The 27,276-nt window shown below is 44.3% G+C and overlaps 1 protein-coding gene across 4 annotated transcripts in view; it reads right to left on the reverse strand.

Annotated features, from left to right (window-relative positions):
* The window catches only part of cadps2 (Ca++-dependent secretion activator 2), a 182,381-nt gene that overhangs the window by 53,336 nt on the left and 101,769 nt on the right, over nucleotides 1-27,276 (reverse strand). For all 4 annotated transcript variants that reach the window (XM_054776309.1, XM_054776308.1, XM_054776312.1 and 1 more), the window contains exon 13: nucleotides 19,771-19,958. In XM_054776309.1, the coding sequence (XP_054632284.1) occupies nucleotides 19,771-19,958 (188 nt within the window). The remainder of the gene's footprint in view (nucleotides 1-19,770; nucleotides 19,959-27,276) is intronic.

A 27,276-nucleotide genomic window follows, 5' to 3' on the forward strand; every position in this document is an offset into this window, starting at 1 on the left:
AAGCAATCAGCCCGCGTGTTAGCATCGCCGCCACATCCTCCTCACAAGACCAATGCTATGAAACCCAGCAGGGAAAAGCTGATGAGAGGAAGAGGAGGCAACACAGGCACTGTTTACCTCCATCTGTTTATATACATACCGTGCTACCTCAGTTTTTGTCATTAATTCCTTCCAAAACGGCCGGCGAAAACTGAAATGTACAAAAACCGAAGCAATAACGTAAATCCAATTCATGTGTTCCAGACGCCCAAAATATTAACAAAATTACACTTTACCGAGAATACACATAGTTTTACACACAAAAAAACATGTGAAATAAAATATGGCTTTTCCTCTCTATGGAAGGACGGCAGTGACGAGCACCTTCCAGCTCACGCACGCCCCCACATCTTCAGGATGAGCTGAGTACTGCAAGCGCCTCCCAGATGACATTTCTATGTATTTTCGTGTCCAAATGGCAGGAATTATTATCATTATTGGCCACATGCTGACAAACACAAAATGGCAGGCACTCAGTGCACTCAGACCAGGCAGGGCTTGCGCACTAAGCCGAGAGGAGACACTGGCAGCAGCATCATCTTTGCTTCAAATTCAAATTCTGACATTTTTACTTTCAAAAAATATTGAAAACAATTTAAATTATACAGAAAATACATGTATAAAACAGCTGAATTGATCAATATTAATATTTATCAATATTTGGTTTTTCATCATGCAAGGGAGTGTGTGGACAAACAATGTATATATATACATACATACACTGCTCAAAAAAATTAAAGGAACGCTTCAAAAACACATCAGATGTAAACTGGGGTAAAAATGATGTTGAATATGTTTCCTGATAATAAGTGGGTGATGTATTAGTAACAAAATGATGCCACATCATTTGATAGAAATGAAAATGATCACCCTATAGAGGGGGGAAATCAAAGACACCCAAAAAATGAAAGTGAAAAAATGATGCAGTAGACTGGTCCATTTTGCTAAAATGTCATTGTCGCAACTGAAAATGATTCTCAGTAGTTTGTGTGGCCCCCACGTGCTTGTACGCATGCCTGACAATGTGGGGGCATGCTCCTAATGAGACTACGGATGGTGTCCTGGGGGATCTCCTCCCAGATCTGGACCAGGGCATCACTGCGGTACCTGGACGCATGGAGGAGATTCCAGGAGACAGGCAGTTACTCCAGGAGAGCTGGACAGGGCCGTAGAAGGTCCTTCAACCCTCAGCAGGATCGGTATCTGCTCCTTTGTGCAAGGAGGAACAGGATGAGTACTGCCAGAGTCCTACAAAATGACCTCCAGCAGGCCACTGGTGTGAATGTTTCTGACCAAACAATCAGAAACAGGCTCCATGAGGGTGGCCCGAGGGCCCGACGTCCTGTAGTGGGCCCTGTGCTCACTGCCCAGCACCGTAGAGCTCGATTGGCATTTGCCATAGACCACCAGAATTGGCAACTACACAACTGGTGCCCTGTGCTCTTCCCTGATGAGAGCAGGTTCAACCTGAGCACATGCGACAGACGTGAAAGGTTCTGGAGATGCCGTGGAGAACATTATGCTGCCAGCAACATCATTCAGCATGACCGGTTTGGTGGTGGGTCAGTGATGGTCTGGGGAGGCATATCCCTGGAAGGACACACAGACCTCTACAGGTTAGATAACGGCACCCTGACTGCTATTAGGTATTGGGATGAAATCCTTGGACCCATTGTCAGAACCTATGCTGGTGCAGTGGGACCTGGGTTCCTCCTGGTCCACGACAATGCCCGACCTCATGTGGCTAGTGTATGCAGGTAGTTCCTGGAGGATGAAGGAATTGATACCATTGACTGGCCCCCACGTTCACCTGACCTAAACCCAATAGAACACCTCTGGGACATTATGTTTAGGTCCATCCGGTGCCGCCAGGTTGCTCCTCAGACTGTCCAGGAGCTCATTGATGCCCTGGTCCAGATCTGGGAGGAGATCCCCCAGGACACCATCCGTAGTCTCATTAGGAGCATGCCCCCACGTTGTCAGGCATGCGTACAAGCACGTGGGGGCCACACAAACTACTGAGAATCATTTTGAGTTGCTACAATGACATTTTAGCCAAATGGACCAGTGTGCTGCATCATTTTTTCACTTTCATTTTTGGGGTGTCTTTGATTTCCCCCCTCTATAGGGTGATCATTTTCATTTCTATCAAATGATGTGGCATCATTTTGTTACTAATACATCACCCACTTATTATCAGGAAACATATTCAACATCATTTTTACCCCAGTTTACATCTGATGTGTTTTCCAAGTGTTCCTCTCATTTTTTTTAGCAGTATATATATATATATATATATATATATATATATATATATATATATATATATATATATATATATATATATATATACACATACACACACACACATGCAGAAACTATTTTTTATTTTTGACCAAAATGAAATATGTATTTAAACTAAAATAAAAAAAATGTATTTAAAAAAGTAAGAAAGAAAAAAGTCGTAAAAAAAAAAAAGCATATACTGTATGTATCTTTGTTTTTTACATACAGCCTGCTTGCATACAGCACTCACATACAAATGTATTTACGCTCAAAAAATGTTCAAACCCTCATTTGAATTTTAATGATCAACCTACAGGTAGGACACAAGAAATTATTCAGTCACTCACATGTATTTCAGGACGCAGAAAACAATGGGCGGTGCAGACGGAGGAGAGAAGGAAGAGAGACAGACACTCACCTTCCCACAATGCAATTCTTCTTAAATGGCCAGGCCTGGCCTGTAACAGCGTTCATAGGATGCAATATAAAAAAAGGAAGCACTATAAAAAAAATCTGCAAAAAGTGAACAGCGATAGAGCGAGGGAACACTATATATTTATTTAGACACACGCCTCAGTCCGGCATACGGCACTAAATCAAATACAAATGAATTTATAAACTTAGTAATACTTATGTCAACACAAAGATGAAATTAAAAAGACTTACATCATCCAAAAGTAAACGTGTCATAAAATGTAAATATGCTCCAGTGTACGAGCACAATAATATCGAGAATGAAAGAATCAAACAAGCACATGTAGGTGGCGCTTGCACGCAATCAATCAATCATCCTGTTTTTGTGAGCATTTGGTTGACACCGACACGTTGACCTTTGACCCTCTGGAAAAAGAGGTCACATTGACCTTTGACCTCCTCCCACCCCAAAGATCAAATCAGTTCACACTCCAGTCAGTCTCCTGGCGAACATTTGCAACGAATGTGAGAGGAAAAAATGGCTCAAGGCGAGGACGCCACGCATTGAACATGAACAACAGCATCAACGCAGGACGCCACAGGAAGCGTGCGGGTTTGGAGGGGAGGAGGCTGTAGTTTGGAGGGTGTGGAGTGTGCAGCAGGCTTTACACGATTTAGGCTGCTTTAACTTCCTTAGGACAATATCTGCAATGTCATGTACACGAGATCCTCGCATATTCACTATTCAGCATTCACCAGCTCGCAAATTAGCCCAACTTTGGCCCACCGTAAGTGGGCAATAATTCATAAATAGGAGATAACACAAGTAAAATGTACAGCATACATCAGTGGTGTCCAAAGTGCGACCCGGGGGACATTTGCGGCCCGCGGCACAGTTTAAAAATGTAATTTAACAAGGAAAGCAAAAAAAAAAAAAAAAAACAGCAGCAAAAATGGGAAAATCAATCAAAAGTCAAAATATTAAGAGAAGCGTTGTAATCTAGCAAGGAAAAAAGCCATAATTTCACAAGAATAAAGTAACAGCATGAGGAAAATGTCATTTTAGTAGCATGACATGGAAATATTAAAGACTTTTTTTTTTTGAAAGACAAAAACAAAGAATGAAGTTGTAATTTTTGGAAAGTTTGGTTGGGGGAAAATTTATAACATGGGAATAAAGTCAAAATATTAGGAGAAGAAAATATATACAAGAAGAAAGTTGAAATGTTTGGAAAATTAGACAAAAAAAATTAACAGCAGAAAGTAGACCAGAGTAAAGTCAAAATATTAAGAGAAAAAAAACATTTCGAATGAGAAAAAAGTTGCAGTTTTATGAGAATAAAGTTGTAAAATGAGGAAAGTATCATTGTAGTAAAAATGTTGAAATAAAGAAAAATACAGAATTGTTTGAACAGATATAAAGTTATAATTACGAGAAGAAAATTTACAAGAGGAAAGCTGAAATGAAAAAAACATCAGAAATAGAAAAAACAGCTGTAATTTCATGGAAATAAAGTCAAAATATGAAGAAAAAAAAGTCATAATCGAATGAAGAACAAAAGTCGCAATTTTAAACTTGCATTATCATGGAAAGAAAGTAATTTTTAGTAACATTTCACCTATCCTACACAGGTGAAATGCAGTTTTTTCTCAAGCTACATACAGTATAGCTTCTTAGCATATCTCCATGTGTTGGTTTACAACATATCAAAGTGGCCTTTGCATCCTTTCACATTTCACTATGTGGCCCTCGCTGGAAAAGGTTTGGACACCCCTGGCACATGGACCACTGTAAAAACCACAGTAAAAACCACAATTGTTACAAGTTTGTCTTATGCTTCACTGATAATGGCTTTTCCCTCCAGCGGTGAGTTTTCACATTTAATTAGGCAGTCCCTGAACGCACCGTAGCTGCTGTTTGGCGACGTTAGCGTGAGCTTCCACAGTCAACCCGGCCTCAAAGCTTGCAGCGAGGCGAATACAAGTTAATATGTGATGCTAAGTCCTTACTGGTGTGGATTATGTAGACGCAGCTTCTCTAGCCTGCTAACCTCTAGAGCAGGGGTGCCCATTACGTCGATTACCGGTCGATTGCATAAACGTCACTCTGTAGATGTCATGTGACATCAGTCATCTTACATTAAGCTCCTCTCCTGATTTGCTCTACTACCCCGCGGAATTGGTGAACAGACATATCAAGCTACACGCAGAGATACTACTTTCATTTTTATTATTCCGATTACGGACAAACTAACTCAGCGGTAAGAGGCTGATAGCTATAACAAAAATGATCCATTCACCTGTAGCAACGAGTTATGTAGAAAAACAGGGATTTGTATGATGGCTTTGCTTTGCGTCATGAACTCCACAATAGAAACGTGTGTTTTCTACACTTCCATTTGTTAAACTATTATATCATGATGAACTGGAAAATACGCCCATTGCTGAAACCTTTTTGATTTGTTGCCTTGCATTCGGCTGCATTCTCTTTTGCATAATCATTTTCATTTCTTTTTTAACAGTAATGGTTGACAGCAAATGCTAACTGGGCTAATACATACAATAATAACACACGACAAATGAAAATGAACGGGATCATTTTGCCGGCCTCCATATATTGCCATGTGCATGCGTGTCTGTTTACTCCTCCAAACAGGCATAAAGGGGATTCACTCTGTGCATTGATTCAGAACCTAGACGCTTCATAGAACAACGGCGTTCCATAGAACAACAGAGTGAGACCTCTTGTCAGTCATACAGTTTGACATACAGTGTGTGTGTGTGTGTGTGTGTGTGTAGGTGTGTGTGTGTGTGTGTGTGTGTGTGTGATTCGTGGGGGCCAATTTTTCCCAGCTGGGAAAAAACTACACATCAAGATGAAGAACATTTCCAGAAATGCTGCAAATGTTTGACAGACAGTACGATTGCCTGTGAGAAAATATGTCACAAACGGCAAGTGTGCAACTTTACAGAGTGAAAGATGACATATGAAAGGAAATACTGCATTAATAATTATTATTATATTATTGTGATTATATATTATAACATTTGTGGTTTATTTGTTTGCAATAAATGTTGAGAATAACATCGTTTTTCAATTTGTGGATTTACCTGCATTTTTTGTGACTGGATGAAATAAATTTAAAAAAAAAGTTTGTCCAGTCATATTTTTTCATTGTACTTTTCTTAAAATTGTTAAAATCTCGTCTGGTCTCGTGGACCCAATCTCGTGTATCGTCTCGTCTCGTGAGTTGGGTGTCTCATGACACCCCTAGTATTTAGTACAGTAGTTTCAAAGTTTACCAGTTAGATTTGACATACAGTATATGTTCTGCTGGGGGACTTCAATGCTCACGTTACCAGCGACAGTGAGACCTGGAGAGGTGTGATTGGAAGGAACAGCCCCTCTGATCTGAACCCGAGCGGTGTTTTGTTATTGGACTTCTGTGCTTGTCAAAGATTGTCCATAACGAACACCATGTTCAAGCAAAAGGGTGTTCATATGTGCACCTGGCACCAGGACACCCTGGGCCGCAGTTCGAAGATCGACTTTGTGGTCGTGTTGTCGGACTTGTGGCCAAATGTTTTGGACACTCGGGTGATGAGAGGGGCGGAGCTGTCAACCGATCACCACCTGGTGGTGAGTTGGCCCCGATGGTGGGGGAGGATGCCGGTCAGACCTGGCAGGCCCAAACGTATTGTGAGGATCTGCTGGGAACGACTGGCAGAGTCCCCTGTCAGAAGGAGTTCCAACTCCCACCTCTGGGAGAGCTTCGACCATGTTCTAAGGGAGGCGACGGTCAGTGAATTACGTGCCTCAATTGTCGGGGCGGCTGATCAGATCTGTGGCCGTAAGGTGGTTGGTGCCAGTCGTGGTGGTAATCCCAGAACCCGTTGGTAGACACCAGTGGTGAGGGATGCCGTCAAGCTGAAAGAGGAGACCTGTCGAGCCTTTTTGGCCCATGGGACTCCGAAGGCAGCTGACGGGCACCGGCAGACCAAGCGGTCTGTGGCTCTGGTGGTCAATGGGGCAAAAACTCAGACATGGGAGGAGTTCGGAGAAGCCATGGAGAACGACTTCCGGACAGCTTCGAAGCGATTCTGCACCACCATCCACTGTCTCAGGAGGGGGAAGCAGTGCATTGTCAACACCGTGTATGGTGGGGATGGTGTGCTGCCGACCTCGACTTGAGATGTTGTGGACCGGTGGAAGGAATACTTCGAAGACCTCCTCAATCCCACCGACACGTCTTCCAATGAGGAAGAAATGCCTGAGGACTCTGCCGTGGGCTCTCCTATCTCTGGGGCTGAGGTTGCCGAGGTGGTTAAAAAAGTCCTCGGTGGCAGTGCCCGGGGGTAAATGAGATCCGCCCGGAATTCCTTAAGGCCATGGATGCTGTGGCAGTGTCTTGGTTGACACAACTCCTTTTTAAGAAGCGCCACCGGAAGGTGTGTTCCCACTATTGTGGGATCAAACTTCTCAGCCTTCCTGCTAAGGTTTATTCAAAATTCAAGAGTTTTATTGTCATATGCATAGTAAAACAGGCAGTTATACTATGCAATGAAATTCTTATTCTGTTCATTCTCCCAAGAAAAGAAAGAAAACACAAGAAAGAATAAAAACATAAGAAACATAAATGAAACATAAATACCAATAAATTAAGCAACAACAACAGAAGAGACAATAATACAAACAAACAAACAAACAAACAAATAAATAAATAAATAAATAAATAAAGTGCTATAAGTGTGTGCGTGTGTTGCGTATGGCGTGTGTGAGTGCTTCGTTGAGAAGCCTGATGGCCTGTGGATAAAAGCTGTTTGCCGGCCTTGTGGTCCTGGACTTCAAACTCCTGTAGCGTCTGCCTGACGGTAGGAGTGTGAATAATGAGTGTTGTGGATGTGTGCTGTCCTTGATGAGGTTGTGTGTTCTTCGTAGGACTCTAGTTTTATAAATGTCTTGCAGTGAGGGGAGGGCTGCCCCAACAATGTTCTGTGAGGTCTTGATCACCCGCTGGAGTGCCTTCCTATCACGTGTTGTACAGTTACCGTACCAAACAGTGATGGAGGCGGTAAGGACACTTTCCATAGTGCATCTGTAGAAGCAACTCAGGATTTTGGTGGACATGCCAAATTTCCTCAGTCTCCTCAGGAAGTACAGTCTCCTTTGGGACTTCTTCAGAATTTGTTGGGTGTTGTGAGACCAGGTGAGGTCCTCGCTGATGTGTGTGCCAAGGAACTTGAAGGTTTTCACCCTCTCCACCTCAGTCTCATCAATAAACAGGGGTCTATGCGGCTCCTTTTCCCTTGTTCTTGGGTCAATGATCATCTCTTTAGTCTTCTCTGTATTGAGAAGGAGATTGTTATCACGACACCAAGCTAAGAGGTCCGCCACCTCTCTTCTGTATGATGTTTCAACACCACCAGTGATCAGGCCGATGACTGTAGTGTCATCCGCAAATTTAATGATGCTGGTGTTGTTCTGGGAGGCCACGCAATCGTAGGTGAAGAGCGTGTAGAGGAGCGGACTCAGCACACACCCCTGTGGGGTCCCAGTGCTCACAATTCTTGAGCTGGATGTGCGATTGTGGACTCCGATTGACTAGGGCCTGCCTGTTAGAAAGTTAAACACCCAGTTACAGAGGGAGGGTGACAGGCCAAATGTGAGGAGCTTATTTGTGAGTTTGTGGGGGCTGACTGTATTAAAAGCAGAGCTATAGTCTATAAATAGCATTCTGACATATGTGTCCTGGCCCTGTAGGTGAGAAAGGGCTGTGTGGATGGCAGTGTTGACTGCATCATCCATGGACCGGTTCTGGCGATATGCAAACTGTAGAGGGTCCACAGTTGCCGGGATGCTCTTTTTGATGTGGGTCATGACTATTCTTTCAAAGCACTTCATAACAATAGGAGTGAGTGCTATAGGGCGATAGTCATTCAAGCAGGTCACGTTGCTCTTCTTGGGTACGGGCACTATGGTGGTGGACTTAAAGCAGGTCGGTACAGATGCTTGTGCAAGCGACAGATTAAATATGTCAGCAAGCACATCAGCTAGCTCTGATGAGCAAACCCGAAGTGCACGTCCTGAGATGTTGCCTGGGCCTGCTGCTTTTCGTGGGTTTGTTTTGTTTAGAACCCTGCACACATCAGCTGATGTCACCATGAGAGGTGAGTCCTGTGTGCTCCCAAAGTCCAGCCACCCTCTCTGCTCATCAGGATTTTGGGTGTCAAAGCGGGCATAGAACTCATTCAGCTCATCAGGAAGTGTGGTTTGGCTGGACGTGGCTACGCTACTCCGCTGTCGATAGTCTGTGATGTGCTGGAGCCCCGCCCACATGCGCCGAGGGTCTGAGGTGGAATAGTAGCCCTCCAGCTTCTGTCTGTACTGTCTTTTCAAGAGATTCAAGAGAGTTTTATTGTCATGTTTGGCCTCTCGTATGGACCTCCTCAGGTCATATCTGGCCTTTTTGTAGTCCTCAGTGGCGCCCATGACAAATGCAGTCGAACGAGCACATAGCTTAGCCCTTACATCACAGTTCATCCACGGTTTTTGATTGAGGTATTTTCTGTAATACTTGGTGGTGGTAACAGTCTCTATGCATGTGCTAATGTAGCCAGTAACAGCAGAAGCATATTCATCCAAATCAACAGTACAATCTTCCCTCCCCGCTGGAGTTTTAAACACATCCCAGTTTGTGCAGCCAAAGCAGTCCTGAAGTACTTGATCAGTTTCTTCATTCCACACTTCAACAGCTGTACTTACAGGGGGAGCTTGTTTGAGAAGTTGTCTGTATGTTGGATAAAGGAATATGGAGATGTGGTTAGCCTTTCCAAAGTGGGGTCTTGGAACAGCCTTCAAAGCACTTTTCATGTTGCTGTAGACTTGGTCCAGGATGTTATCTTCCCCTGTGGGAAAGCTTACATGCTGGTAATATTTGGGGAGAACAGTCCTGAGGTTACAGTGGTTGAAATCGCCAGATATAATGAATATTTATTCAGGGGTTCTGGAGAGGAGGATCCGTCAGATAGTTTAATCTCGGAATCAGTAGGAGCAGTGTGGTTTTCGTCCGGGTCATGGAACTGTGGACCAGCTCTACACTGTTGGCAGGGTTCTTGAGGGTAGATGGGAGTTTGTCCAACCAGTCTACTTGTGTTTTGTGGACTTGAAGAAGGCATTCCACCGTGTTCCTTGAGGAATTCTGTGGGTCACGTTGGAGAGACTATGTCTCTCAACCGGCCTGGGAACACCTCGGGATCCGCCGGGAGGAGCTGGACGAAATAGCTGGGGAGAGGGAAGTCTGGGCTTCCCTACTTAGGCTGCTGCCCCCGCAACCCGACCTCGGATAAGCGGAAGAAGATGGATGGATGGACTTCTATTGCAAATGACGAAACCAGCGGAGAACATCAACATCAAGCTAGCAGGAGGCTTTGGGTTTGACTTTCCCATTGGTTGGACATATTGGTGAATCCAATGGGTGCTGTCAAACACACAAATCCAGAGAAACTATCAGCTACAGTCAATCAACATCCAACCCGCAGATGTTGAATAATAGCAAGCCAGCAGTCGCCCACCCCCACTTTGCTGGATTGGAAGGGATGGATGGACCTTTGAAGTCCATCCATCTGGTCCACCGAGAGTCCTTCTCATCAGTCCATAAACGCTTTAAAGCATCTTTCGTCAGAACTGTCTTGGACAGTCTTGATGTTTCAGCTAAGTGCAGTTCAGTGGTGGCCTTACTTTGTCCACAACACAACAGGTTACTGCCGGGCGTAAACTATACTCAACACCAAACGATGTCTAGCCACATCCAGTGTTCTCTGCTTTGTTTCTCCTCATTCATAGCAAACCACAAACCACAATCACTTCCTCATTCTGAACCAATCACCAGTCGCTCTCTGACTGCAAGGAGAATAAGTTCTTCTATTTCTTCGTATTTTTTTGATGGCTCAATCAGGAATGGTGTGCTATCTAAAAATGTTTCGCTCAGGTGAGCGTTCAGAGTTGTTATTCAGGGTACATGCTGCAGAGGGCAGTGATGTTTTCATGCTTGGTTCGAGCTGCTGCTGACCTGGAACTTCCCCTTGTGGGACTAATAAAGACATACAGTATCTTATCTTGTTGCTCTGAAAGTCAAAGAAAAAACAAAACACGCTTGTGGAGAGGATGCTGTACAGATGAAGTCCGGCGTATTCAACTCTATTCGACTCTCACTGGATCTGTTCGCAGCCGAGAGTGAAGCGGCCGGGATGAGAATCAGCACCTCCAAGTCCGAGTCCATGGTTCTCGGCTGGAAAAGGGTGGCGTTCCATCTCCGGGTTGGGGATGAGATCCTGCCCCAAGTGGAGTATTGTCCACGAGTGAGGGAAGGATGGAACGCTAGATCGACAGGCGGATTGGTGCGGCGTCGGCAGTGATGCGGACTCTGCATCGGTCCATTGTGGTGAAGAGGGAGCTGGGCCGAAAGGCAAAGCTCTCAATTTAGCGGTCGATCTACGTTCCTACCCTCACCTATGGTCATGAGCTTTGAGTAGTGACCTTAGGGTGGCTGAACTCTCCCTGAGAGATAAGGTGAGAAGCACTGTCATCCAGGAGAAAGTAGAAGTGGGAAGAAGTAGAACCGCTGCTCCTCCGCATTGAGAGGAGCCAGATGAGGTGGCTCCGGCATCTGGATAGGATGCCGCCCTGAGGAGGTGTTCAGGGCACGTCCGACCGATAGAAGGCCTCAACTAGCCTGGGAACTCCTCGGGATTCGCCGGGAGTAGTTGGACAAAGTAGGTGGGTAGAGGGAAGTCTGGGTTTCCCTGCTTAGGATCCTGCCCCCATGACCCGACCTTGGATAAGCGATAGAAGATGGATGGATGGGTTTCTAAAGTGTACCTCCATGAAGGTGGTGGTGTTAGCGCTGGTCATGAGTGCCACATGTGCACTCACACTGGCGCTCTCACGGCTGAGGTGGGGGTTGATGTTCAGGGCGGGTGGTTGGTGGAGGGGGTGCTGTGTTGCGACAGCTTGCTGGGCTTCAGACACATTGTTGCTGTTAAATGAAGCAAGCGAGCTGCCAAGGCTGCGGGGTGGGGAAAGGGGGAGGGGGAGTAGGGGCAAGTGCGTTGGGGGGTGGTGTAAGATGATGGTAAGAAGTAAGCGGGGGGGGGTGTTCTTGTCGCGTTTTTTGTGTGTGTGTTTACACTCGATGCGGCTCAAGTGTAAAGGATAAGTAGCAATATCCTCCTTTGGGATGTGTCAACAACCCCCCAGGCTGTTTGCTCTGATGTCACGAGTCGTCTCAAGTCGCCACAAGTCGTATGGAACGACGTGACAGTGTACCTGATGTGGACGCCACTTCACCTCATCAAGAAAAGCTCCAAGGTGAGCGTGAACGTCACCTGAGTGCTTGGATGTGACAGGTGGGGGTGCATCAGGGCGGCAGTGCGTTTAAAAGCTCCTGTCGCACTCGATGTCAGCAACTTAGCGAGGAGACGATTGGACATGACAGGTGAGCAGGACAGGCGCCCCCCCACTCACACCACACACACACACACACACACACACACCGTTTTAATCCCAAATGTCACTTGTTCGATTTAAACAACTCTTCTTTTCGAATAAAGTGCTAATGTCTTCCTCCTCTATGCCCATTTCCTCAGGATGAACATCCATCCTGATCCCCATCAACTCAATGCATGAACCCGATTCATGAAACAACCAAGTTGAACTGACACAGGGATATACACTAGGGACATCTGTTTGTTTTGGGGGTTTTGGAACCCCCAAAATGGAAAGTGTGTATATGTTTATTTATATGTGTGTATATGTGTTTATTTAGCGCAGTCGAAGTCCACAATGCGCTAAATAAAAGGTCACCTTGACCTAAGTTTGTATCACAGTTGTTTTTTCATAACGTGTTGCTAAAGTGTGAAGTGCGCCCCTTACATAAGCTCGGGGTCTGCCAATAGCGCTACCACCTGCAGGTGTTACTTCTGCTCAAGACACGTCATTTGTTATCGTTTAAAACTCTATTCAACGAGCGGAGCCCCTTTTCCCTCACACTGCAGATGTTGAGTGTTTACTCAATACTCCACTACATCACTTGTCATGCTGACGGGGCTCGCCCTAAACATGATCATGCTTGCAAGACAGCAAGTAGGATACCGATGATAATACAGAGCCATGTCAAAAAATTTGAATATTGTGGAAAAGTTAATTTTTTTCCATAATATCATTAAAAAAAACTTCATATGTCCTAGATTTATTACACATCAACTGAATTTTTTCAAGCCTTTTATTTTTTAAATCTTGATGTTTATAGCATTTAGTTCATGAACACCAAAAATCCATGTGTCAAAAAATTTGAATATTTCATCAAAACAATAAAAAAAGGGATTCATGATACAGAAATTTCAATCCACTGAAAATGATGTTTAATTCCTGTATTCAATACTTGGTTGCAGCTCCTTTTGTACGAATCACTGCTTTAATTTGGTCTGGCATGGAGGCAATCAGCCTGTGGCGCTGTTGAGGTGTTACGGAGGCCCAGGATGCTTCGATAGGGGCCTTCAGCTCATCTCTGTTGTTGGGTCTGATGTTACTCATCTTCCTCTTCACAATACCCACAGATTGTCTATGGGGTTCAGGTCAGGTGAATTTGCAGGCCAGTCCAGCACAGTAATACCATTGTCAGTACACCAGGTACTAGTGGTTTTGGCGCTGTGGGCAGGTGTCAGGTCATGTTGGAACCTGAAGTCAGCATCTCCAAAAAGGTTTTCAACAGATGGAAGCATGAAGTGCTGCAGGATCTCCTGGTAGACAGCTGCATTGACTCTGCACTTGATGAAACAGAGTGGACCAACACCAGCAGATGACATGGCACCCAAATCATCACAGACTGAGGAAACTTCACGCTGGACTTTAGGCAGCTTCTGTACTGTGCCTCTCCAGTCTTCCTCCACACCCTAGTACCTTGATTTCCAAATGAGAGACATTTGCTTTCGTCAGAGAACAGGACCTTGGACCACTGGCCAGCAGTCCAATTGTTTTTATCCAAAGCTCAGGTCAGATGTTTCTTTTTTGTTTTGGGGTCAGGAGTGGCTCGACCCTGGGCATCCGGCTTCTGTAGCCCATTTCTAGGATACGTCTGTGGACTGTTTTCCTTGAGGTCCCCACTGCAGACTCATTCCACTGCTTTGTGAGCTCAGTCAAATCTTTGAAGCGGCTCTGCTTCAGAATTTTCTTAAGCTTCCGGACATCTTTACTGCTTGTGCAGCGTTTCCTCCCACATTTTGATCTTCCAACAAGTTTCCTCTTATGTGCTTTGGAACAGCACTTTGAACAGCCAACTCTTTATTTATTTATTTTTGTTTCTTGCCCTCGTGATGGAGGATGTGAATAGCGGTCTTCTCCTTATCAGTCAGGTTAGAAACCTTCCCCGTCGTTGTGGTTTTGTGATGTGAACCAGGCTGACAAGTTTTTATAGGCTCAGGGAACCTTAACAGGTGTTTTGAGTTGATTAGTTGATTTTTACTCCAACGGAGTACTTTGACACTGAGTAACTGAGTACTGTCAGAATATTCTAATATGACACATGGATTTGGGGGTTTTCTTGAGTTGTATGCCATAAAAATAAAAAAAAAAAGTTTTGAATAGTTCAGTACATGCACTATGAACCTTGGATATATGAAGGTTTCAGAAAGAAAATCAACTTTTACACAATATTCTAATTTGTTTACATGGCTCTGTACATGTTGAAGTACAACATTTGGCGTTTTCACTTTCAATATACATTTGACACAAATGACCAAAAAAGTGTCAGTTTCCCACAAACTGCAATCATATACAGTCAAACCTGTCTTAGCGGCCACCTGTATAGAACGGCCACCTGCCTACAGCGGCCACTGAAGAAGAAAAAAACCTGCAGAAAATGTACGTGTTGTAGACCCTGTGTATGGCAGTCACCTGTCTAACGCGGCCAGCGGCCACCCATTTTGTCTCCCTTGGTCAATATCTGACCGCATATAGCGGCCAAAATGCCAACTCAAGTAGAAGCTTCATGCACAAAAAAGTTTTGTTTTTAAGCAATGAAGCCGTCGTGTGTCGACTTTAATTACTGAGTCCTAGTTGGACATAAAAAAGCCGTCTTCTTACTTTGCAGTGCCGCCCTGAAAAGATTCAATGACGGCCAAAACGGTAATCTTCCCACTTTGCAATGCCGTGAATAGATTGTAAAATAGCCCAAACACCTGAATAAAACATCTAAAATATCACTTAATTGCCGACTAATTAGAGATTAGAAGCCCATTCAATAAGAAAGGAGCGATGGTATTGTTAGTTTACGACGATCTTCGCACCTCCTCCGCACTCAATTGTTCACACACACACCCATTCATGACTGCTTCACGTGTATCCTGTACTTATATCCTCAGGCTCATTCACTAACATTTTTATTTCTTGCTTTTAAAATGCTTTTGGAAATTTGTGACGTTCTGCAGGACAGGAGCGAGCGTCCCCTGTCCTGCGCTCTTATTTTGGTGGGCTGTGCCTTCTCCGGAGAGGAAGAGGCAGCCGCTTCATGCCTGGTGGCCGCGCAGCTGCGGTCAATTAACATTTGTGGCGGATAAAAGGCCAGTGCTGTCGAATGTGCGGCGCTGGTTCATTGTTGTTATTGATATTACTAGTTTCCTCACTGGAGCTGTTACCAAAATTTACCTACCTGTTTATATGTTAACAGAGCGTTTCCCCCTATGTCTCTTGGTTTTGCTCCAGTCTTTTTGTGAATACATGTTCATATGTATGCGCACAAATTCAAAACGGCCGCCAACCTGTCTATTGCGGCCACTTTTGCCGTTTCCCTTCAATAGCCGCTATAGACAGGTTTGACTGTATTAATATTTTCCCCCACATACAATTCAATATTTTAAAACCATTTCGGCTTGAAATAATATTACAGTGTTCCCTCGCTTTATCGCGGTTCACTTTTCACGGATTCGCATTTTTGCGAATTTCTATCATTGCTTTTTTTTTTTTTAATTCCAGCTACAGCTCCAGGGCGAGCCTGGCCCTAAGAAGAATTGCATTGTTTGAAGTTAAGTTTGTATCTCTTCCCTCCCTCGTCTGTCTGCACCGTCCATTGTTTTCTGCGTTCTTCTTGGCTGTAAACCATTGTCAATCAACCTCCTTCAAGCTGTACTGCCGTGTCTCCTGTGTCATCGCTAGCTTGCTTGTAAATGAATCTTTGGTTCATCTGCAGCAATATGTTTTAACAAGGATACAAAAACGCTACAGTACAGTGGAACGGCGCCAGGACGAAAAGGCATGGTCACAGTAGTGACATATGCGTGAGTGATTTCATAATTTCTTGTGTTGATCATTAAAATTCAAACAAAGGTTTGAACTTTTTTGGAGAGTGTTTAAACAAGAGAGAAATGTGAGAAAATGTTATTACCAACCTAAGAAAAGTGTATAAAGTGTATGGTGAGTGGTTTACAGCCTTACAACATATCTCATCATCGTAAAAAAATGAAGTTGGCTACTTCGCAGATTTCACTTATTGCTGGCTATTTTGGGAACAAACCCCCCGCAATTAACAAGGGAACACTGTATATGCCTGATGATATGACTTATATTTTGGGTTTGCAAAGGCCTGAAAACACTCTTTTTTATATATGTAAAAAAATACCAACAATCGTTTCATCCATCCATTTTCTATACCGCTTCATCCTCATTAGGGTCGCGGGGGAATGCTGGAGCCTATCCCAGCTGACTTGGGGCGACAGGCGGGGTACACCCTGGACAGGTGGCCAGCCAATGGCAGGGCACATATAGACAAACAAGCATTCACACTCACATTCATACTTATGGACAATTTAGAGTCACCAATGAAGCTAACATGCATGTTTTTGGAATGTGGGAGGAAGCCGGAGTGCCCGGAGAAAACCCACGCGCACACGGGGAGAACATGCAAACTCCACACAGAAACGCCCAAGGGAGAATCCGACCCAGGTCTTCCCATCTCCAGACTGTTACTGTGTTGGCCAACGTGCTAACCACTAGACCATTATTAGACCCTGAGAGTTATTGCAATTATTTTTTGGACAATGCCAGATAAAATAAAGAAATCCATCCAACTTCAGGTCTTAATGATAAAAATGTCAGCCTAACAAAAACTGCTGTAAAAATGTCACATTAATGTATTTTGTTTCCACGTTAAACAAATCAATCATTTAAGTACTTCAGCCTGACCTATACATATTAAATAATTTGATTTGGGGGGGTTTTAACCATTTAAAGGTTAGTATATTTACTCAGGGTGTCACGAGACACGATACAATACGTGAGATTTGGTCTACGAGGTGAGGCGGGATTTTAATTACTTTTAAGAAAAGTCTAAGGAAAAAATATATGACAACATATTGCAATCTACTAATTTAATGTCTACTATGTTCCACTCTTCTGCATTCTTATGCGTATTGTTGCAGGCCCGCCCCCACCCACCAAGACAAAGAGACTGTATGACTGACAAGGGGCTCACTCTGTTCATGCCGCTCCTCTGTGGAACAAACGCGCCAAGGTGCTGAAACCAATGCACTGAGTGAACCCTCTTCCTGCCTGTTTGGAGGCAGGAGACGAGGAAAACAAACACGCATGTACAGTAAATGGCAATCTATTGGGGCTGCAAAAATGATCTCGTACATTTTCATTAATTTATTCATTATCATCCCACGCAAAGTGCCCACGAGACAGTTTTTCCTGAAAGAGTTTTATCACGTTTTAATCTCACGAGATCGTGTGACACCCCAAATATTTACAGAACTTCACTGTTTTTGCTACTGCAAAAACATGAAATAATTCAATTCAAGAGTTTTATTGTCATATGCACAGTAAAAGAGGTAGTTATACTACGCAATTAAATTATTGCTCTGTTTTGTTCATTCTCCCAAAATTCTCCCATCACTGTTTGGTACGGTAACTGTACAACACGTGATTTCTTTCTTTTCTTGGGAGAATGAACAGAATAAGAATTTCATTGCTTAGTATTACTGCCTGTTTTACTATGCATATGACAATAAAACTCTTGAATCTTGAAAAAAAAACAAGAAAATGAATAAGAACATAAGAAACCTAAATACCAATAAATTAAGCAACAAGAACAGAACAGAAGAGAAATTAATACAAATAAATAAATAAATAAATAAATAAAGTGCTATGGGTGTGTGCGTGTGTTGCGTGCAGCGTGTGTGAGTGCTTCGTTGAGAAGCCTGATGGCCTGTGGGTAAAAGCTGTTTGCCAGCCTTGTGGTCCTGGACTTCAAACTCCTGTAGCGTCTGCCTGACGGTAGGAGTGTGAATAATGAGTGTTGTGGATGTGTGCTGTCCTTGATGAGGTTGTGTGTTCTTCGTAGGACTCTAGATTTATAAATGTCTTGCAGTGAGGGGAGGGCTGCCCCAACAATGTTCTGTGAGGTCTTGATCACCCGCTGGAGTGCCTTCCTATCACGTGTTGTACAGTTACCGTACCAAACAGTGATGGAGGCGGTAAGGACACTTTCCATAGTGCATCTGTAGAAGCAACTCAGGATTGTGGTGGACATGCCAAATTTCCTCAGTCTTCTCAGAAAGTCTCCTTTGGGACTTCGGGACTTCTTCATAATTTGTTGGGCGTTGTGAGCCCAGGTGAGGTCCTCGCTGATGTGTGTGCCAAGGAACTTGAAGGTTTTCACCCTCTCCACCTCAGTCTCATCAATAAACAGGGCTTTATGCGGCGCCTTTTCCCTTGTTCTTGGGTCGATGATTATCTCTTTAGCCTTAGAGGGTGAAAACCTTCAAGTGGCCTCCCAGGCCACGCAATCGTAGGTGAAGAGCGTGTAGAGGAGTGGACTCAGCACACACCCCTTTGGGGTCCCAGTGCTCACAATTCTTGAGCTGGATGTGCGATTGTGGACTCTGACTGACTGGGGCCTGCCTGTTAGAAAGTTAAACACCCAGTTACAGAGGGAGGGTGACAGGCCAAGTCATGACCCACATCAAAAAGAGAATTCCGGACACTGTGGACCCTCTACAGTTTGCATATCGCCAGAACCGGTCCACGGATGATGCAGTCAACACTGCCATCCACACAGCCCTTTCTCATCTACAGGGCCAGGACACATATGTCAGAATGCTATTTATAGACTATAGCTCTGCTTTTAATACAGTCAGCCCCCACAAACTCACAGATAAGCTCCTCACAGCACATATTAGTATTGGTATAGTATTGTAGCTTATTATTGTTATTATTATTCGCAAATAAATATACATATAATTAGAATTATAGACAATTTGCTGCATGCTTTGAATGGGCAAAAGTAGTGTCATGTGGTGGACTAATAAAAAATAAAACCAATGGACAGGCAGTAGTCCAACTTGAATATTCTAAGGCAAGTAATTTTTGCGTGGATCACCAAAATAAACAAAATGAAGCAGAAAATTTATGGAAGCACAAAATTTTAGTCACTCCGAAAATGTCTGGCAATGGCTGTATATTATTTAACAATATTATAAATATCAAATTCTACACATAAATGTCTTAGCTCCTTCCACCATGGACTCTTCTCTCTGTGAACCCCCTTCCCCGCTGCCCCCCAGGGGGAAACTACGCTTCTGTAATTAAGTCTTTTTTTTTTTTTGGTAGTCACCTTGGAGGCTGCCAGCCCTCCCAAAGCTCTTGTTCCCACCCACGCCCACTCAGGCAGCTACGGGACCCTGACTGGGCAGCGACGACTCAAATTACAGCCAGCTGACAAAAAGCCAGCTCCAGTAAACCCCCACTTAACTGCCCCAACTTGTATCTAGCGATTAGCTGGAGAAGCTAATAATTACGTTGCCTAATTGACTGAAGAGAAAATGCACAGATATCACTAATTGGCAGGCCGGCGGGGGGTCGAGGTGGGGTTAACTGCCGCAGCGACGCCAACAAGTGGCTGAGAGGCGTCGCTGCAGATGCTGCTGCTCATATGAGGGCTCCTCTTGGCGAGCCCACGTTGGTTGAAATACCACTGTTACCTGTTCCCGTGCACATGGGAGGCGCAGAAGGCGTAGCTGTAGTGCAGCAGCGTGGGGTCCACCAGGGTGTTGTTCTCCGAGAACTCCATCAGGTCCTTCAGGTAGCTCAGATGGCGGTGGCAGCCTCGCACGCCGTAGCGAGCGCAGTACTCGTCCAGCACAAACACCTGACCCGGACTGAACCAACCCTAAAGACAAACAACAGCAACTAGATGAACCAATTTCAGTAGAAATTCCGTGTGAATGCTGAAGCTGAACTATTGAAAGCTATTTACTGACTGAGGATCAAACCAGCAACCATCTGGTTGGGAGACGACCCGAGCCATGCCACCATATAAATGTAATATTAAATGTAAAATTATTAATGGGGGAGACACCGGAATACACCGAGGACTGAGGATCGAACCAGCAAGCATGGGATTCGAAAAAAGAAGGGTTGCCATTTTTTCAAATGTATACCATTCACACAACAACGATTGGCTCAATCTTTTACGTACCTACTGGACATACATACTGTATTTCCTCATATAGTGCTATGATAATATTATTTATGCAACGATACTGAAGGAAGGAATACTGAAGGAACTTGTTTACAAGACTAACACTACGTCCATTTGTAGTTTTTGCATCATCTTATCTCAAAATGTCGAAATATCCTGGAAATCTGTTGGAATCTATTCATAGACTGAGAATTGAACCAGCAACAATCAGTTTAGGAGACGACTACTCTACGGCCTGAGCCATGCCACTGTGCGCACATGTTAATGCTAAATGTAAAATTAATTTCCACCAATAGGGGGTGACATTGGAATGCACATGGACTGAGGATCGTACCAGCAATCCCCGGGTTTGTAAAAGGGTGTCACTTTCCAGCAAGGGCCGCACGGTGGCCTAGTGGTGAGCATGTTGGCCACACAGTCAGGAGATTGGGAAGATCTGGGTTCGAAGCTCCGTTGGGCATTTCTGTGTGGAGTTTGCATGTTCTCCCCGTGTGTGCGTGGGATTTCTCCGGGTACTCCGGTTTCCTCCCACATTCCCAAAACATGCATGTTAGGTTCATTGGCGACTCTAAATGGTCCATAGGTGTGAATGTGAGTGTGAATGCTTGTTTGTCTATATGTGCCCTGCCATTGGCTGGCCACCTCTCGCCCAAAGTCAGCTGGGATCGGCTCCAGCATACCTGCGACCCTACAGAGGATAAGCGGCATGGATGCTTCTTCGCATTCACACAACAAATGGCTCAATCGGACTATAAGTTGCACTTTTGTTCATGGTTTGGCTAGTCCTGCGACTTGTGCTCCGGAGTGACTTATGTATGTTTTTTTTCCACACTGACAGCCGCGACAGGGTGCTCTCGGCTTGTGTGCCCGTGAGTGTATTTGTTATGCTGTTACTGTCCGTTGTGCTGTCGTTATGCTTGAAACAAGATGTTGCCACACGCTCTGAAATAAAGCCCCCCCAAACAAGAGATAGTTTTCTCTCTCTTTAGTTGACATGTGAAAATATCACAGCTACTCCTATACAGGCCATACGAGAACGATGACGTCACCGTCACATGACCGGAAGTGAGCTTTGACGACAAGCCAACATCATATCTGAATATTTCGACCGACATGGCTGACCTCAGTCGCCATTCTCCTGACATTTTGTTGGCTTATACTCCACAATGACCGGCAGAAGTAATTCCACTTCTCATAAGGGGAAGACGGCGGACTTCTGCGCATCCGTTCTTTATTCCTCTATGGTTTGGAGCGTCACGTGGTTCCGTCTGCGTGCTTGTTCACAGCGCCACACGTAGGTGTACACAAATGCCCCCAAAAAGAAAATTATATTCTGCAGATTACGAGCTGCAGGTAGTGAAATATGCAGCCGACAACGGTCATTGAGCAGCAGAAAGAACGTTTGGAGTGAACGAGAAACTTGTGAGCGACTGCATATATGAGAGTTTCAAATCAGGCCGGATGAGTCACAGAAGCGAATCAAAGAAGAAAGCGACAGGCAGACTAACGTTTACCATCTCCAGAAGCACATCCATATAAAGCCTCTCGTGCTTAAATCCAGTGCTTCACTTCCTAGTATCGACTGATTACCTTTAACACGATGTTAGATCGATAGAGATGTCGTCCTGAATGGAAACCTGAGAACCCAGATGAATGTAGGTGAATCGTAGGAATATAAATGAACGCATCGATGTAGTGAATCGTTACACCCCTATCAAGATTACAGGCTATAAAGACCCCTTTGCGCTCATTAAGAAGCCAATTTAAAACAATAATTGAAGGATAAGGAATTCCAGAGTCATTTACACTTAACATTTTGTGTTTTGAAGGTGCCCGATCTTCATCTCCACGTCTTAAGGCTTAAGACCATGTTCTGCAAGTTTTCTATTTCATCTCCAAATGTTTCTTCCTCCTCGAAAACTATCTACACATGGCTCAAATCTTGGCTATAATCACTGTAAACATCCTCTGTCTCGTACGCCGCCATGTTTGTTCATCTGAGGTGTCACCCCGATGACGTCATTTCCGGAAATGAGGCTGAACACCGAGAGCTAGCTCGTCATGGCTGGTTCCCTGAACTATAAATGTCATCTTTGCAAATGTATTGTTGGCTTTCAAAAATTGATCAATATAGAGCATAATAACAAACAATATATAACATATTTAAGCAAAGTTGATAAATCTTATCAGGGACCTTTTAATATGTCGCAAACGACATGCACTATTTTGTCTACTTTGCTGACCAAACGCCTGAGTAAGTGTTGTCTGTCGGGACAAAGGCTCCGCTGAACCTCGAGTGGCCTTTTTTTTCCCCAGTTGCTGTATTCCCCGTCTTCGTCGCCACCGCTTTCCAACAAATTTGACATATCGGCTCGCCGGTGTTTGTGGGCTCACTTTGTTAATTCAGTTCAAAACCGGAATGTTCTCACACTGGGGCTGCATTTGCTCTCTTGCAGAGTGAGTCTATTCCTCTGGAATAAGTCCTGCGGGCAGATGTCACTCGCTAGCAACCCCAACTCCACCTACTGAGACAAAGAGACTGAATGATTGATAGGAGGGTTCACTCATTCCCTTCATTCCGCTATAGAACCAAAGCGCCATTTTTGTTCATCGTGCGATGAATTGATTTATTGATTTTCGTGACAGGCCTAAAGATGACTAGAGGAGTCATGGATTCTGTGCACTGTTAGATGAAAATTTGGGACAAGAGGAGGCCCTGAAGTTAGGACAACCACAGGGATAAAAGTAAAGAGTGGTTCTCTTAAAAAGAGACAAACGGAAGTCATATTTTGGTTTGTATTTTGCAAACCACAAAGCAGAAAGTAGAAGCTACAATTTCAAGTGCGGCACTTCAAACCCTTTAAGCAGTCCTTGAAAAATGCAATGTGAACGCTGAAGCATTTTCAAGAATGGCTCTCTCTACGTACAAACACGCACGCACACAGAAATATGAATGTAAATTCTCAATCAGTTCATAGGAATGGGTAGCGTTAGCAGCCTGTTGCCACGGGAGACGTCATTGATCCATAAGCCACTTTACCACCGACTCCACTACAGCAGTCATGAAATCACTAAAGTGGACACAGAATCCGCCGGATTCATTGGAATTCCACATCAAGGGGCGTGCGCGCACACACACACACACACACACACACACACACGTGTGTAATTATAGTTACTGATGTTGTGTTAATTGCCGTCATTGTTGGCGTGTATCAGGTGGATCAAAATGGAGGTTTCATCACATCATTGATTGCTTCCGGCCCGGAATAGCTGGACCTGGCACGTTCATCCTCTGCAGGCCTTTTAGTGGCCTTCCTCCTCCTCCTCTTCCTCAGTTTGCTTGACATCTTCTAACAGTTTCTCCCTCCCTCCTGTCTGAGAGCTATTAATACGGCCCCACAGCGAGAGACGACGCCCGGCGGCGAGCGCCGAGCGACAAGATGTTCCTCTGTGACAAACAGATGGCACACACGCCAATCTTGGCACCGCCCGCTCGACAATTAGTGGCTAACGAGCCGACTGCCTCGTCAGCGCCGTGTCTTTCGCCGACCCTCCCAGCTTAAAAAAAAAAAAAAAAACAGAAACCGGCAGGAGGATGCCAGCGGAAGTTTCACGTTGACCTCAACACCCTTTTTGATTCGAGATGACATTTTCGGTCCAAGAACTCTTGGTTTCATCCATGGGCAGAGCAGAGCACTGATTCCACAACATTCAAACTGGAACCACACCAAGAATAAGCTCACTGGATGCCTTTATGACACGTCTCATATTCTCATATTTTACCTCAACGTCAACATGCAACCTGTAACATGCTAACATTTAGCATGCTAACACCTAGCATGCAAGTTTACACCTACAGCGATGGGAAACTCGATAACTGTCAGTTATCGTTATAGACTATTAGACACAACAATAGTTAGCATGCTAACATTCAACGTGACAAGTTTAGAAGTAAGAAAATGACTAAAAATAAAAAGCTTAATTTGATGTTGGTCTGGTTGGAAAAATAATAAATGAGTGAAAAATGGTGGGCCGCACGGTGGTCTAGTGGTTAGCACGTTGGCCAACACAGGAACAGCCTGGAGATCGGGAAGACCTGGGTTGGATTCTCCCTTGGGTATTTCTGTGTGGAGTTTGCATGTTCTCCCCGTGTGTGTGAGGGTGCGTTTTCTCCGGGTACTCCGGTTTCCTCCCACATTCCAAAAACATGCATGTTAGCTTCATTGGAGACTCTAAATTGTCCATAGGTATGAATGTGAGTGTGAATGCTTGTTTGTCTATATGTGCCCTGCGATTGGCTGGCGACCAGTCCAGGGTGTACCCCGCCTGTCACCCGAAGTCAGCTGGGATAGGCTTCAGCATGCCCCCGTGACTCTAATGAGGAGAAGCGGTATGGAAAATGGATGGGTGAAAAATGGTATGTTCTGCAAGTGTTTTCCCTGAGATCTACTGTGTGTGCGTGCGTGCGTGCGTGCGTGCAGCTTTCATGCTAATGAGCTGTGGTTCGTCTCCGGCAGCGTGTGTGCTAACATTACATTTTAGCATCATGCTCAGTTAGCCTGTTTGTGAAGAAAAAGGAAATGATCAAACTTACACCTCCCACGTCTGTCGCTGGCTGGTGGACTGTTGGCAGGGCTCCATTTTAAGATGTGTAGTAAAGCCTGCTTTTTTCAATTCGCCAAATGAAAGTTGACGATTCGTGTGGCGTGTGTGAGTTGAGGAACGCAATGCTGAGCCTCAGTGTGTTTCTCTAATGGGCCCAAATGCAACTCGTGCCTTAGCTATGATGGCGCCATGCGTCTGCAAGACGTTAATCCACACGTGTCAAACTGGTGCCCTGGAGGGCCGAGACGCTGCAGGTGTTCTCTCCAACCAGTTTCTTCAGCAGGTGATTTAATTGATGAGCTCCTTCCCTCAAACTGAAGGTGTTGATCATTAAAATCACCTGCTTTAGTGACTGGCTGGAAAGAACACCTGCCGTGTCTCGGCCCTCCATGGCACCAGTTTGACACCCCTGCGCTAATCTGTCCGCTCAGGCAGCCACGGTGGGAAAGCGGCGAGGGACACCTGCGTCTCGTAAAGGTGGCGCGCCCCGCGGATGGAGTGATTGCGGAGGGGTAAATATTGGGCTCCAGACCACGTCCCGTGAAGAGCTTGCTTCTCAGCCATCACTGCCCTTTGACCTGAGGCTGTTTCCGCGGCAAGGAGTGGAACTTCCTGTGGTGAAGGTGATTCCTTTTCACATCACCTGGCGCTCAATCAAGTCTGGGTCCTTAACCACATACCCTTACCATTCCGAAACATGTTTATTCCCAGCTTGTCAGTACTGTAGATATACTTTAGAGTAGTCAGTGTACAGCAGGGGGCGTCCAAACCTTTTTTCCATTGTGAAAAATGAAACTAAAGCAACACATGTACGTACTGCAGTTATGCTAAGAAGTTGCATATGCTTGTACAGCATTTCAAGAAAAAAGTGCATCCCAGCGTTTCGTTACTTTAATGTCAACTTCACACTTGGCTCTCTTTGCCCGATTTGGATGGGATTTTTTTTTACTTTCTTCTTGAATAACCTTTTTATTTTGTAATATTTTGACTTTCTTCCGAAAAGACTTTCCCCCAACCTGTTTTTTCCAAAAATGCCAAACTTGATTTTGTTTTGTTTGTTTCTCAGTTGTTTGTTAGGCCTTTAAAAAACAACAACAAAGCTTTTCTTTAATAATCTGTGCTATTAAAATGATTAAAATGTGCTGAGTTTACACTGCGACTTAATATTACGTTATTCTCATAAAATTAGAGTTTTTTCCTTTTTTGCGATTTTTTTTATTTTATTTTCCAAATATTTGAACTTTCTTCTCGAATAATCCTTGTTTTTTTTGTTGTTTTTTTATATTATGACTTTCCACCTGGTTTAATTTTCGGTTTGTTTCTTATAATATTCCGACTTAAAAAAAAAACAACTTATTTTTTCTGTAATATATTTAAACTCTATTAAAATGACATTATTTTTTTTACTTTATTCTCATAAAATTGCTACTTTTTTCTCTTAATATTATGACTTTATTCTCATAAAATCACAGCTGTTTTCTTGAATATTTTAACTTTATGCTACTAAAATGTGACATTTCCTCATAATACTACATTTTTCTCTTAGATTACAACTTTTTTGTCTTTATATTTGGACTTTATTCTTGTAAAATGACTGCTGATTTGACCTTTTCCGCAGTTTTTTCATGTTAAATGATATTTTTTTAAAAACAGCCGCAGGCTGCACTTTGGACAGCCCTTGAAGCGTCAACAAACAGCCATGATTGCGTAACCCTCTGCCGACACAAGTGAGTAGCAAGATACTTGTGTCTTGCTTCCAGTCAGCATGGTGGTGGTAGCGTGCACGAGTGCCGCCGGCACCAGGGGAGGTGTGGTTCAGTGAGGGGAAAGATGAATTCCAGTGTGTACTGTGACACTGTGAAGCAGATGGCAACATAAGGAGCCCAAACACACCTCCAGACGTGCCCAGATGAATCGATAAAGGACATGCTGTCCAGTGTCCACGCTAGAAAAGACGCCGGCGTTGTGGATAACGGTTCTTTCAGGAGACAGTGGGATCCAGCTCCAGAGCAAAGCTCATCCTAATTACTGTTGTTGTTGGCGGGTTCACCCGGTGCTGAATAAAACACGACCTCGGCTCTGACATGAATCCAAGCCACTCGTCAACAGATGTCCTCCCCATCCAGGCGCAGCCTTCTGTGGCCGGTAGCGTGAAAAAGAGCTCAGGTTTGGAACACAAAGACGAAGCCTTGACAAAAGGCGGTCGAAGGAGAGCGCCGGACGGACGCTGAATGGACGCTAATTGCAGAGCTGAGAGGAGGCAGGTAGACGAGTGAAAGATGACCACGTGTCATTCTTAGGGAAGATCCCTTGGAGGACAATGATGTCCTCAATACGGCCTCTCAGCTTACCTTTCCTCAATGTGTTTGCATTGATAAATGCTTACCTGAAAAACAGA

The sequence above is a fragment of the Dunckerocampus dactyliophorus genome, chromosome 5 (genome assembly GCF_027744805.1).
Source record: "Dunckerocampus dactyliophorus isolate RoL2022-P2 chromosome 5, RoL_Ddac_1.1, whole genome shotgun sequence".
NCBI classification, from domain to species: Eukaryota; Metazoa; Chordata; class Actinopteri; order Syngnathiformes; family Syngnathidae; genus Dunckerocampus; species Dunckerocampus dactyliophorus.